Raw genomic sequence first — 15,787 nt, forward strand, 5'->3', positions numbered from 1 at the left:
GGTGGGGGTGGGCAAGAGATTCATTAGACATTTCTCAAAAAAAGATTCTGGCCATTTCTCAAACGGTCAAAAACACATGAAAAGATGCTCAACTTTATTTGTCATTAGAGAAATGCAATCCAAACCAAAATGTGATCCCACTGCAAATACCAAGATGGCTACAATCAAAAAGACAACTTTTGTTGAGGATGTGAAGAAACTGGAACCCTCATATGTTGCTGATATGAATATAAAAATGATGCAACTATTATAAAAAAGTTTGACAGCTCTTTAAAATCTTAAACATAAAATTATCATATGACCCAGCAATTCTACTCCTAGGTATACATTCAAGAGAAAAACAAATGCTCATGCAAAAACGTGTACACAAATGTTCATAGCAGCATTAAAAAAAATGGCCAAAAAGTTAACCCAAATGTCCATGACTAATGATAAAGTGTGGCATAACTGTACAATGGGATATTTGACCATTTAAAGGAATATTGATCCACACTACAACATAGATAAACCTTGAAAACATTATGCTTTAGTGAAAGAATCCAGCCGCAAAATACGATACTTTATATGATTCCAGTGAAATGAAATGTCCAGGATAGGTAAATCTATAAAGACAGAAAGAAATCACCAACCGTTGGTTGTCAAGACTGTGGGATGTGGGAATGGGGAGTGACTGCTAATAGTCATGGAGTTTCTCTCTGGAGTGACTGAAATATTCTCAAATTAGTGGTGATGGTTACACAATGCTATGAAGAGACTAAAGACTAATAAATTGTAGTTTAAAACAGTAACTGTACAGTATGTTAAATATATTTCAATAAACATGTTATTTTTAAAACCAGAAAAGATAACATAAAAATGAAACGTTTTGTGTTTATTCTAAAAGTATACTTCCTTTATGGTCCTTATGCCATATTAAAAGTAACGACAACAACAACAAAAAGACACGTGGCTGACTTTTTGCAAATGTGCTCAAGCAAACATGTTCTAGTCCACTGAGCACAAATTCTGTGTTTGGCTTCATGTTTTCCTGAACCATGCCTTGAGATGTATTTTCGAAGACGGAAAAAGAAAAGCAGGTGAGAAGAGTAGAAGGGAGCTCGGTACTTAATATGCACAAAGGCACATACTTTGATAGTCTCTCTCCAGCCATCAAGAATTTGTTCATGATGTATTACTAGACCTTGTTAATATCAACAGAATTTTTTTTAACCCTGTGAGGCTAGACCTTTGTGGTTTTTTGTTGTTGTTGTTGTTGTTGTTTTGAGATGGAGTCTTGCTCTGTCGCCCAGGCTAGAATGCAGTGGTACAATCTTGGCTCACTGCAAGCTCCACCTCCCAGGTTCAAGTGATTCTTCTGCCTCAGCCTCCCAAGTAGCTGGGACTACAGGCACCTGCCACCATGTCTGGCTAATTTTTGTATTTTTAGTAAAGACAGAGTTCCACCATATTGGCCAGGCTGGTCTCGAACTCCTGACCTCGTGATTCACCTGCCTCAGTCTCCCAAAGGGCTGAGATTACAGGTGTGAGCCACCGTGCCCAGCCTGAACGTCTTTTTTAAATCCAAAGCAATTTAAGCTGAAGAAATAGTTTGTTAGAAAATACAAGGTTTTTGTTTTGTTTTGTTTTGTTTTGTTTTTTAGAGATAAGAGTCTTAGTCTGTTGCCCAGGCTGGAGTGTAGTAGCGAGATCTTGGCTCACTGCAACCTCTGCCTCCTGGGTTCAAGCAATTCCCCTACTTCAGCCTTCCAAGTAGCTGCAATTACAGGTGCACACCACCACACCCAGCCAGTTTTTGTATCTTTAGTAGAGATGGGGTTTTGCCATGTTGGCCAGGCTAGTCTGGAACTCCTGGCCTCAGGTGATCTGCCTGCCCTGGCCTCCCAAACTGCTGGGATTACAGGCATGAGTCACCACACACAGCCCTAGAAAATACAATTTTAAAACAAGACAGGCAATTTAATCTCACTTGCTAAGTACCTACTATCATATGCTGTATTAGGTGCTTAAGAACCCCAAATATTTAAAAAATCACAGGACTTGAAATCCAATGGCTGAAACAAAACCAAAATATTATAGAAATGTATCAGCCAGAAATGTAACAAGTAAAATATTAAGGAAAAAATTTTCAGTTTAGGATTCCATACCCAGTAAAACTCTCTCTCAAAATGGAGAGTTTATCAGACATACAAAAAGCAGACCTACATTATAAAAAATGTTCAAAGTCATTCCTCCAGCCAGAGGAAAATGATACTACATGGAAAGTTGGATCTGTAAAAAGGAAAAGCACTTGAAAAGGTAAATATCTGAGTAAATATTTACCCAAGAAGTGACTCTTCTCATTTTAAATTTTATGTCTATGTACAATACACATACGCCATGCAAACACAGACATAAAACAGATGACAACAGCTGGGTGCGGTGGCTCAGGCCTGTAATCCCAGCACTTTGGGAGGCTGAAGTGGGTGGATCACCTGAGGTCAGGAGTTCGAGACCAGCCTGGCCAACAGAGTGAAATTCCATCTCTACTAAGAATACAAACATTCGTTGGGTGTGGTGGTACATGCCTGTAATCCCAGCTACTGGGGAGGCTGAGGCAGGAGAATTGCTTGAACCTGGGATGTGGAGGTTGTAGTGAGCCAAGATCGTGCCACTGCACTCCAGCCTAGGCGAAGAAGACTCCGTTTCAAAAAAAAAAAAGAGGTGACAACAGTACAAGATGAAAATGTAAGTATGCTATCATAAAGTTAACATTATACATAAAAGTAGACTGAGAAACATGCACATTATAAGCCTAAGGAGAAAATCTCTGTTACTGTGGGTTAAGCAAAAATTTTTTTGGACATAAAACGCATAAATCTGGCTGAACGCGGTGGGTGGCTCACGCCTGTAATCCCAGCACTTTGGGAGACAGAAGCAGGCTGAGGTCAGGAGTTTCAGACCAGCCTGGCCAATATGGTGAAACCCTGTCTCTATTAAAAATACAAAATTTAGCTGGGCGTGATAGCACACGCCTATAATCCCAGCTACTCAGGAGGCTGAGACACAAGAATCGCTTGAACCCAGGAGGCGGAGGTTGCAGTGAGCTGAGAACACGCCTGGGTGACAGAGCGAGACACGCTGTCTCAAAAAAAAAAAAAAAAAAAAAGCATAAATCAGAAAAATGCTAAACTGGTTTTTCATCAAAATTTAAAACTTTTGCTCTTGGAAATTACTGTTAGGGAAAGTGAGTCACAGACTGAGGAAAAAACGTTTGCAAAACATGTATTTGTATCTAGCATATATACAGAATTCTTACAACTTAGTAAGACAACCCAATTCATGAAGAATGAACATTTTGAGACACTTAGCAAAAGATACGAAGAGCAAATAAATACATGGAAGTATACTCAACATTACTTATCATTAGGGAATTGCAAATAAAACCACAATGAGATACCAATACTTATCCACTAGAATGGCTAAAATCAAAGACTGACCAAAAAAAATGAAGTCTTATTGAGGAGGTGAGGCATCTGGAATGCCCACACTGTACTGACTGGAATGCAAATGGCAAAGACATTTTGAAAAAGACCATGGGATTGTAGGAGGTCAAGCATTCGCTTCCCATACAACACAGCAAACCCTCTCCTAATTTACTCAAGAGAAACAAAAACAAAAGACCTGTAACTCAAATGTTCAGTAGCTTTGCTCATAACAGCCAAAAACTGGAAACAACTCAAATGACTATCAACTGGGTGAACTGGATGTAATAAGTACTCACAAAGTGATCTCAGTTCTAAAGGTTATTTTTAAAAAATCACTTCTGAACAAGATTAATGAAGGCTTCATAGACAAAAACAACACCTGAGACTAGGAGCAGTGGCTCACAACTGTAATCCCAGCACTTTGGGAGGCCAAGGCAGGTGGATCACCTGAGGTCAGGAGTTGGAGACCAGGTGGCCAACATGGTGAAATCCCATCTCTACTAAAAATACAAAAACAACTAGCCAGGAGTGGTGGTGTGTGCCTGTAATCCCAACTACTCGGGAGGCTGAGACAGGAGAATTGCTTGAACCTGGGAGGTGGAGGGTGCAGTGAGCCGAGATCACACCACTGCACTCCAGCCACAAAGCGAGGCTTCATCTCAAAACAAACAAACAAACAAACAAAAAAACACCTGAACTAAGGTTGAAAGAACGAGCAAGGCACATTGGCCAACTGAAGGAAGGATACAAACTAAGATACTAGAAAATAGTAAACAGTCCAGTTTGTATTGTGATCAGGATATACACTAAGAAGTAAGAGTAGTTTGGTTCAGTCTGTGTTGAGGGTCTTAAATGCCCCATTCAAGAATTTGACTCAGTGGAATACTCAAACCCTCAAAAGATCCCAAATGGCCAAAGCAATCCCGAGCAAAAAGAACAAAGCTGGAGGTATCACACTATCTGACTTCAAAGTGTATTACAAAGCTATGTTAATCAAAAGAGTATGGTACTGGCATAAAAACAGAGACATTAACTGAAGGAACAGAATAGAGAACCCAGAAATAAACCCATTTACAGTCAACTGATTTTTGACAAAGTAGCCAAGAACACACAGTAAGAAAAGGCCAGCCTCTTCAATAAATGGTGACGGGAGTGAGGCACAGTGGTGCATGTCTGTAGTCCTAGCTTCTGGGCGGGCTAGGCGGGAGGACTGCTTGAACCTAGGAGTTCTGAGACCAGCCTTGGCCAACAGAGCAAGACCCTGTGTCTTAAAAATAAAAATAAACAGGGGTGGTAAAACTGGATATCCACATGGAGAATAATGAAAATAGACTCTCATCTCACATCTTATACAGTAGAAAGTAGAAGAAAAGCTCCATGACATTAGTTTGGGCAAAGGTTTCATGGTTATAAACCCAAAAGTACAGGGAACAAAAGCAAAAATAAACAAAGGGATGGATCAAATTAAAAAGCTTCTGCAAAGCAAAGGAAACAATTAACGAAGTAAAAAGTGACAACCTGCGGATAAGGAGAAAATACCTACAAACCACACATCTGATAAGGGATTAACATTCAAAATATTTTACGAACTCAAATCAACAGAAAGAAAATAAATAACCCAATTTCAAATATGGGCAAAGGACCTAAATAGACATTCCTCAAAAGAGGGAATATAGTTGGGTTTGGTGATTAGTGCTTGAATCCCAGCTACTTGGGAGACTGAAGTGAGTGAGGTGGGAGGACTCCTTGAGCACAGGAGTTTGAGACCAGCCTGGGCAACATAGCAAGACTCCATCTCAGTGTTTAAAAAAAAAAAAAAGGACATACAAATGGTCAACAGATACATGAAAAAATGCTCACCATCATCAATAATCACCAAGGAAATGCAAACTAAAACCACTATGAGATATCACCTCCCACCTGCTAGAATGGCTAGCATCAAAAAAATGAAAGATAACAAGTGTTGGCGAGGGTATAGAGAAAAGGGGACCCTTGTGCACTGCTGGTATGAATGTAAATTACTACAGCCATCATGGATAATGGTATGGAGGTTCCTCAAAAAAGTAAAAATAGGATTACCACATGATCCCACTTCTGGGTATATACCGAAAGGAACTGCAATCAGTATGCATAAGAGATGTCTCCACTCCCATGTTCATTGCAACATTATTCACAATAGCTCAGATATGGAAGCAACCTAGGTGTCCATCATTAGATGAACGGATTAATTTTTTTAATGTGGTTCAGGTTTGTTTTTTGTTTTGTTTTGTTTCTGAAAAAGGGTCTCACTCTGTTGCCCAGGCTGGAGTGCAGTGGTACGGCTCAATCTCAGCTCACTGTAGCCTTTACCTCCAGGGCTCATGCGATTCTCCCAGTTCTGCCTCACAAGTAGCTGGGACTACAGGTACATGCCACTATGCTAACTTTTCTGTATTTATAAAAAAGGGATTTCACCACGTTGCCCAGACCAGCGATCTGCCTGCCTCGGGCTCCCAAAGTACTAGGATTACAGGCGTGCGCCACCGCACTCAGCTCAGCTTTAAAAAAGAAGTAAATTATGTCATTTGTGACAGGAAGATAAATACTGCATGATCTCACTTATATATGGAATCTAGAAAATTCAAACTCATAGAAGCAGGGAGTAGAATGGTGGTTACCAGGGTCTAGGGGAGAGGAATGTATAGGGAAAGGGAGATGCTGATCAAAAGACACAAAGTTTCAGATAGACAGAAGGAACAAATGTTATTGATCTATTGCGCAGAATGGTGACTACAATAACGCACTGCATATTCTGATATTGACAAAAGAGTAGTTTTTTTGTTTGTTTTGAAATGGAGTCTTGCTTTGTGCCCAGGCTGGAGTGTCATGGCAAGATCTTGGCTCGCTGCAACCTCTGCCTCCCAGGGTCAAGCTGTTCTGCTGCCTCAGCCTCCCAAGTAGTTGGGGTCTACAGGCACACGCCACGGTGCCTGGCTATGTTTTGTGTTTTTAGTAGAGACAGGGTTTTGCCATGTTGGCCAGGGTGGTTTTGAACTCCTGACCTCAAGTAATCCACCCACCTTGGCCTTCTAAAGTGCTGGGATTACAGACGTGAGCCACTGTGCCTGACCAGAGAGTAGATTTAAAATGTTTTCTTCAATGGCTGCTTGGAGCTGTGTTAAAAAAGAAAATTATTTTTTAAATGTTTTCACCACCAAAATAACATGTATGTGATGTGATGGATTTCTTAATTATCTTCATTAAGCCCTCCACAGGTAAACACCAAAATATCACACACATAAATATATATAATTATTTGTCAATAAAAAATAAATTGGCCAGGTGCAGTGGCTCACACCTGTAATCCCTGCACTTTGAGAGGCCAAGGTGGGCAGATCACCTGAGGTCAGGAGTTCAAGACCAGCCTGGCCAACATGGCAAAACCCCATCTCTACTAAAAGTACAAAAATTAGCCGGGCATGGTGGCGGGCACCTGTAATCACAGCTACTCAGGAGGCTGAGGCAGGAGAACAGCTTGAACCCAGGAGGCACAGGTCGCAGTGAGCCAAGATCACACCACTGCACTACAGCCTGGGCAACAAGCGAGACGCCATCTCAAAAATAAATAAATAAATAAATAATTTAAAACATTTCATTCTGTAAGTATCTTACAGAAAAAAAAAAAAATCAAATGAAGGTGGTATTTTAAATCTGAATGCAGAGAACAGGAGGGGCTCAAAGAGAAATCCAAAAGCGAGCAGAACTAACAACAAAGCATTCCAAGACAAATGTGTGGACCAAAAGATCACTGAAAAAAAAAAAAAGAAAAAACTTTACAGAACAAGAAGTTCATTACAATTATGGTGGGAGAAGACATAAGTACTACTACAGTTTGACACCAGGTACCTGGGAGAAACTACTGCCACTGAAAACACACATGTGCGCACACACACAGAGACCAATCCAAAACCGAGTCTTAAAACAAAACATTACATAAATAAGGTTAAAAGATAAAAGACACGCTCATGAAAAATACTTGCTAATGCCGCCAAAAAAAAAAAATTAGTAGCTATAACACACAAGTAGCTCTTACAAGTTAATTAAAAAAAAAAAAAAATGAATCAAGAAATCAGAACATCTGGCCAGGCACAGTGGCTCACACCTGTAATCTCTGCACTTTGAAAGGCCAAGGCAGGCAGATTACTTGAGCTCAGGAGTTTGAGACCAGCCTTGGCAACATGGTGAAACCCCGTCTCTACCAAAAATAAAAAAATTAGCTGGGCATGGTGGCATGCATCTGTGATCCCAGCTACTCGGGAGGCTGAGGTGAGATATCACTTGAGCCGGGAGGTGGAGGTTGCAGTGAGTAGAGATGGTGCCACTGCACTCCAGCCTGGGTGACAGAGTGAGACCCGGTCTCAATTAAAAAAAAAAAAAAAAGAAAGAGCCCGGGTGCGGTGGCTCATGCCTGTAATCCCAGCACTTTGGGAGGCCAAGACAGGTGGATCACCTGAGGTTGGGAGTTTGAGACCACCCTGACCAACATGGAGAAACCTCGTCTCTACTAAAAATACAAAATTAGCTGGGCGTGGTAGCACATGCCTATAATCCCAGCTACTCTGGAGGCTGAGGAAGGAGAATCGCTTGAACCCGGGAGGCAGAGGTTGCAGTGAGCCCAAATGGCACCATTGCACTCCTGCCTGGGCAACAAGAGCAAAAAAACTCCGTCTCAAAAAAAAAAAAAAGAAAGAAAGAAATTAAAATATCCAGTAAACAGATGAAAATATATTAAACCGTATTAAATATCAAAGAAATGCAAATAAAACAATAATGATTCCAGGCACCAACAGTGGCTCACAACTGTAATCACAGCACTTTGGGAGGCCAAAGTGGACAGATCACTTGAGGTCAGGAGTTCAAGACCAGCCTAGCGAACATGGCAAAATTCCATCTCTACTAAAAATACAAAACAACAACAACAAAAAACCAATAACCGAATATGTTATGTGACAACTCCAAGTATTGGTGAGACTCAGGAAATGGGTACTCCCATACTGCTGGGAAATGTAAATTTGTAAAAGCCTTCTGAAAGGCATTTTGAAAGTGTATCGATGTTTCAAATGTATATACCACCTTTGCCTCAACAATTTTACCCCTGGGAAAGTCAATCTAAAGAAGATAATGGAATAAATACACAAAAAATATATTTGCTTCAGATACACGCACATAGCAAAAATTTAAAAAAAAAAGACTAAGAATTTATCTAAGTGGATTCAGCCAAACAATGTATGCTATATCCATACAACAGAATACTAGGAGCTACTAATAAAGATGATATACTGTACTATGGAGTACAGGCTACAAGACAGCATCGTTACATGTTCCCACTTATGTAAAAAAAGTCTAGAAGAATGTTTATCAAAATGCCATGAATGATCATCTCATCAGGTAGCTGGGCTTAAGAGGCCTTTTTATCTCTTATACTTTTCTATACTAACTGAAAATGTCTACCATTAGCCTCTATTATGTTTGCAAACAGGTGAAAAATAATAAAGAGCAGTATCAGAAAAAAAAAATGACTCTAAGAAAGGTGAAATAATTTTATATAGATAAATTGAGTTTGGAATGCCAATTAAATATCCCAGTGAAAGTGCCCCTATGCAACTGAAAATGCAAACAGAAAAGCGGGGAGGCATGCAGATCATTTACCATTTTCGGTTCCTCTCACTAACCTTCTCGTTTCCGTTTTATTTACATTCCACTTTTACCTATATTTATCCTCTAACGTACATCAATTTTATTTTCAAAATACATAAAAAACACTAGGTTCTTCCACAATTTAAATGTGCAGGAATTAAAGGAACAAAATCACTGCAAACAAGTAATGCTTCTGATTCTGGCTTGGTACTTCTGCTTCCAACACCCACTTTAAAGCTTATAAATTTATAGAAAACAAAGCCAACCAAAACCAAAATAACAACAACAAAATGATATTCACAAAGTCCAAAATAAAGGAAAAAATTAAAATTACCTTATATGTGAATATTAAGCAACATTCACTTTCAACTGGTTTTTCAAAAATAGCTACAATTTTTCAGAGTCAGGAAATGAAAGTTTGACATAATGTCTGCTGAGAAAATTTTCGGCTTAAAGATTAATTCAAACTCACCAAGAATTTATCTTGATCAGCACAACAGAGAGCAAATATAAACACTAGGTCTGAATTTATTCCATTCACACTAAAGTGAGTCCCAGCATCCTCTACTCATTCTAATAAAGTAGAAGCTAGAAGGAGGTTCTTAAATTCCTTCCTTATAAATCGAAACAATTACCTGCCCTATCCTAGAGTATGAGAGTATGTGTAAACCAAAATACCAAGCAAGTTTAGAGATGTAACTGGCATCTGTGCAGACTGGTTTGTACTAATCTGTAGAGGGAAAAAATACTTAAATTAAACCACCAATAAATAAGCTCTGTAATTTTCCTCTAGGAGCTTACAATCTAGCAGGGAAAACACAAAAGTAGCCAGTCAACTAAGCAGATATTAAACACAATTTTTTAAAGCTCTATAACAAAGATAAAGTGCTGTGGGGGCACAGGAAAAAAAATTAACTTTTATCTAGATGAATGGTAAAAGTTCTCATGATAGTGGGATTTAAGGCTGGACACACTGGCTCATGCCTGTAATCCCAACACTTTGGGAGGCAAGGACAAGAAGATTGTTTGACCCTAGGAGACCAGCCTGAGCAACATAGTGAGACACCATCTCTACCAAGAAAACACACACATACACACACACACACACACACACACACACAAAAGACGGGGATTTTTTTAGCTAAGTTTTAAATGCAAAGCTGGAGATGAAGAGCAAAAGAGAGTTTGGAGTGTCTCATCATTTAAGCTAAGAGAACAGCAAGTATAAAAATAGAAATAAAAATGTCTCTGAAAATAGAATTGTGATAGAATGGAGTCAGATCATAAAAGGCATTAACCGATGATGCATTAGGAAGTTTAGACTTGGCCATGCACAGTTGCTCATGCCTGTAATCCCAACACTTTGGGAGGCCCAGGTGGGAGGACTGTCTGAGGCCAGAAGTTCAAGACAAGTCAGAGCAACATGGTAAAACTCATCGCTACAAAAAATACAAAAAGTAGCCAGGCATGGTGGCATGAACCTGTAATCCCAGCGACTTGGGAGGCTGAAGCAAGAGGATCCTCTGGGCCCAGAAGTTCGAAGCTGCTATAAGCCATGATCGCATCACTGCACTCCAGGCTGGGCAACTGAGCTAGACACCATCCCTTCAAACAAAAAAGTTTAGGTTTATTTGAATAATAATTCTAATATAATGGGAGTGACATGAGCTAAACAAAGACATTAACTCTCCTGATAAAGAATGAACTGAGAAGAATGGATGAAACGAGAAGACTGGTAACAGTAACAGGAAGTCTAGCTAATTAACCTGAAAGGGTGATAGAAATGGAAAGAAATAAATATTAGTGTGAGCGGAAAAGAAATATGATAAGGACTGAGTAGATGTAAATATTAGGTAAAGTTTGGTCAGAGAAGGAGCAAAACACAAGGCCATCACTTTGAAATGAAAATAATGATTACAGCTCTGGAAATTTAAGACAGTTAACCTGAACTTCCATTCCCTTTTGAGAGTTTCTGCATTTGTTCTAGTATCCTATTTTTTGACAGTTTTAAAAAGCATTTTAAGAATTCCATTCACCTAGGGATTTTCATGACTTATTTCTATTAAGTATACATTAAATCAGTGGCATATTTTTTTTTGAGTTTCTTTTTTCATTATACAATATCTTCATTTCACATACTTCTGAACCATAGTTTTCAGGACAAAACACTATATAATCCATAACAGAAGTACCACATATAGTAATAGTTTTACTTGTTTATATTTGGAGTCCACTCCCCAAGTACCACATATAGTAATAGTTTTACTTGTTTATATTTGGAGTCCACCCATCTTTTTCAGATTCTTAGGTTCTTGTTATCATTCCACAATGAATGCTTCTGGGCTTCTTGGCGGAATGGAACTTCCATAAGTTTAGAGAAAGAACAGAACATATGTAGTAATTTCTTGCACAGATTTTAATCTGACATCAGTAACTTCAGCTCAAAATAATTCGGGAAAACCAACACCAATAAACTAAGAGTAATTAATGTCTTCAAGAAATGTTTTTAGCCAATCTTTGTAAAGACAAACTAGAAAAAAATCCAAAAGATTTAAACCCAATTGTTCATAAAAACTATGAATAAACACAAATAAGCTGAAAGACTCTTTAGAAGATTCATCTTTTAAAATCCTCAAAATGCTAAAAAAAAAATGGCCAAGGAACAGAAATTAACACATAAGTACCCAAACAGAAGCTGATTTTTCACCAAAACAGGTCATTATGTGAGGTGGCCAGCACCCCTGAATGCCAACTGAAATTCAATGACGCATATGCTTTAAGTGGTAAGTGGCCCATGTTCTTTAATGAATAGACTGCTGTTAGAATTCTTCATATTGTAATCAAAATCCACCTTCATATTGTAACCAAAATCCATGCTCTTTAATATTAAGAGCATGTACTTTCAAATCAGTCCAGGGTTTCAATCCAAGCTGACCTTGGAACAAATCACTTAACTTTTTAGAGCTCCCATTTCCCAATCCATCAATGGAAATGTTTCCAACTATCACAGGGATTTTGGTGGTCAATGTATGTTAAATATCAATGCCTGGCAAACAGTAAAACACTACAAAAAGTACCCTCCCCTCTTTTCAATACACCCTCACATTTATTATAGGGCCAATCAGCAAGATTATGTGACCTTCCACACCCCAACAGTCAAGTAGTAAAGAAAATATGACAAACAGATTATACAGGGGAAAAAGTAAAGGTAAGAGGGAACTGACAAAAAGAAACGCATGAGCTGAAGACTGAAGATTCAAATGAAGACAAAGAACAAGTTGTGAAGCAGAAGTCACTAAAATGAAAAGGATTTATTTATCTGACATCAAAAAAAGCTTCAGCCTGGGTACGGAGGCTCACACTTGTAATCCCAGGACTTTGGGAGGCTGTTGTAGGTGGATCATTTGAGCCCAGGAGTTTGACACCAGCCTGGGCAACATGGTGAAACTCTATCTCTATTTTCAGCTTATTTAAAATTGTTTTTCATCTTCATACCATGATTTCAATACTATTTTGAATGTGTACGCATTTCCTTAAAAATATCGACACTGACAATTCATTAATATGTAAGTTCTGCATAGGCTGGGAAAAGATTACACTGTTTCTTACAGCATTACACATGGTCTATATTAAATATTTGAATTAAGTTTGTAATACAGGCCCACATTAATATTTTGTATGTTCAGGAAACTCCAGCATCCCTTCATTTACCTATTCAACACTTATTAAGAGTGTACTTGTGCCAGATACAGTGCTGAGCACTGGAAACACAATGGTGGACAAGACAGGCCAGTTGCCTTCATGGAACTCACAGCAGTCCATTCATTAAAGAACATGGGCCACTTACCACAAGTAATACATTCTGAAAATAAATAAAACTTTCTGCATTCATCTGTACAAGTGAGTTCAATTAACTGTTCCCAAAAAGTAACGACACATTTACTATACTTTAAAATCTTAAGATTTTTCCAATCAACTATTTTAGCTATTAATTCTCAGCTGGACATTTGACAAACTAGATATAATGTGAAAAATCTGAAAACCACATGAGTTTTTTTAGCCTAGAAGACTCAGAAATCATGACAACTGTCTTTACATTTTAAAGGGTTAGCATACACGTGTGCTCTGTACCATTCCAAAAGGTTCAACTTGGAGCAATTGGTAGAAGTGGCATGAAGGTGGATTTTGGTTACAAAATGAATTCTAACAATTTGAGATATTGAATAAATCAACCACCTTAAATATTTCTGTGAGACTGCATGTTTTAAAAAGATAAATTTTCATTTAATCCTTGAAACAATCCAGAAAAACAAGTGCTTCCCTGTTACAGTTTAGGAAACTGAGTCTTCAAAAATCTTGCTAAAAAATCAAGTCCCAAATCTAGTGGAACAGGCTGCCTCAAAGTAATGTGCTTCCCACCTCCAGATGTATTTAAGGCGCACACCAAATGGCCATCTATCAGGACTGTTAGCCAAGATACCCTAAAGTTCCTTCTAAATTCAACCCTTTACAAATACTGCTGGTCAATGTAAACACCATGAAAAGATTCTGTGTTGAATGGTCCTCTATAATGCAAGCTCCATGAGGGCAGTAACTTTTTCTTCCGTGCTACATCCCAATACCTAAAACAGTATATGGCATACAATACAGGGTCAAAAAACACTTGCTAAATATGAATAGTCCTAGTCATACATACCACGATTATACATTTCATATATATATATATATAAAATACATGCCACTATTATACAATAAAGGACCTCGCTGAAGTAACCAGCAACTAAAAAGCCTAAGTATAAAATCCATTCTTAAAATTGCATCAAGCACTTTAAATTGTTCAGGTCCTGAGACTTCAACCAACCAGTTTGCAAAACAAATTCAACTGCAAAAACTGCAAACCTTTTGGCAAAGTATCATAGTTAAAAGTAAAATACAAACTCTTACAAGATATAATGGCTAATTTTGATGAATGAGTTTTTCAATTCTTCACTAAGGCATCAACTACCATTTTAAGTGTGCTTCAACACTCTTTAAAAGAGTGAAGCAATTTATACAACTCTTTTGGCTTAAAGACAAACTCACCCTCAGATCTCTACAAACATCACACTTTCACATTTATTATGCCAATGCTTCAAAAAGGTCTGCTAATTTTGCAGATGCATATTCGTTATTTTGTTGAGATTCCATATAATCCATACTTGGGGTACCGTATATCCACTTGCCATTACTGAAACCCAATAGGAAAAACTGATACAAATGTCATTTTGCAGTACTCTAAACTATAAGTAAGGCCTGGAATGTCCAAATATCTCAAGGAATATAAGAACCCATAAAATACTCGAAAGTCGTTTTTAACGCATTTTGCTTAGTGGATAAGTATACTTTAAGGCATATTTTTTAAAAAGAATATTATATAACAAAAAAGGCAAGAAAGCTACATAAAAGTTTTACTCCAATTTCACTAAATTAAACTACACCTTTTAAAGATTTCTGGACAAAGATTCTGATATTTAAAGGTATAGTTATATTGTGTTTTTATCCTTCGGGCATATCTAAAAAAAAAAAAGTCGACTTAGCTTTTAAAGTAAGCAGTTACAGGCTTATAATAGTATAAGAATGTACTCAGCCATTCACTTGGTTACACTAGGTTACACCACCAAGATTTATAATGTTATTAGCAACTGGGTGTCATCACAAACCAACAAAGAAACCACAATCTTGTCATTTCTTCTACTTTCTATAATTATGACTTTGAAAGATCAGGTAAAAACTACCCCACACAAGAATATCACTAAATAGATACCTTTCTTATCTCTTCAGTATTCAGAACTATCAGCTTCCACCTAAGCTTTTTTCACATACTAAAAGAATAAACTTTACAGAAAGGCTGCTTCTCCTTTCTCTGTAATAATCATAAGAAACATGTGTAATCCATATCTAACTCTGACATCAACACCTGATTCTTATTCCCCTGTACAATACTAGATCTTAAGCTGCAGTCCATTCTTAAATCCCCAACAATGAAACCTCCTCACAGAACTTCCGAAATTTAAACGACTTAAACCACCTCTGGGTTTATCCAAATTGTACCAGAAACGCAAAGAGCAATTGAGAGAAACCTGTTAACACATTAATGCAACAAGTCTGAAACTTTGAATTCTTCCTTAGAAATCTTCCCCGACACAGGAGAAAAGTTCCGTTCGCCCAGTTGCTTTGTCCCTTCGACCCCCTGAAAAAGTGTCACGCGCGCGAAAACGCCTACCCTCCCTGGGAGGCTCAGGCGGTGTTGTCTCGTCTCGGTGGTGGATCTGAATGGTTTTGAAGACCCAGGCACCACTTTCCCTTCCTCCTGGGGATCTGGCCAGAGCAGCCAAAGTACACACGGGCAGAACGACGGCACTCACCTGAGCACAGGGCTGTAGGGACTGCGAGAACGGCGCCAGCTGCTGCTGCTGTAGGGACTAGGGGATACGTCGCCGCCCCGCTCGTAGGAGCTGTGGCGGCTGTAGCTGGGGGAGCGGCGGCGGCTGTAGGGGCTCGGGGAGCGCGGCAGCCGCCGAGAATAGGGGCTGCTGCCACCTCCTGCCGGGCTGGGGGACTTGCGGCTCCTTAGGCTCTGAGAGGCCCTGTGGGACACCGGGCTGTCG

The 15,787-nt window shown here is 38.8% G+C and overlaps 1 protein-coding gene across 1 annotated transcript in view; it reads right to left on the reverse strand.

Annotated features, from left to right (window-relative positions):
• CDK13 (cyclin-dependent kinase 13) overlaps positions 1-15,787 on the reverse strand; it is a 137,921-nt gene that overhangs the window by 121,123 nt on the left and 1,011 nt on the right. Inside the window, exon 2 of the mRNA XM_011944525.1 lies at positions 15,545-15,781. Coding sequence (XP_011799915.1) covers positions 15,545-15,781 — 237 coding nt within the window. The remainder of the gene's footprint in view (positions 1-15,544; positions 15,782-15,787) is intronic.

Source organism: Colobus angolensis, unplaced genomic scaffold (genome assembly GCF_000951035.1).
Source record: "Colobus angolensis palliatus isolate OR3802 unplaced genomic scaffold, Cang.pa_1.0 Scaffold232, whole genome shotgun sequence".
Taxonomy (NCBI): domain Eukaryota; kingdom Metazoa; phylum Chordata; class Mammalia; order Primates; family Cercopithecidae; genus Colobus; species Colobus angolensis.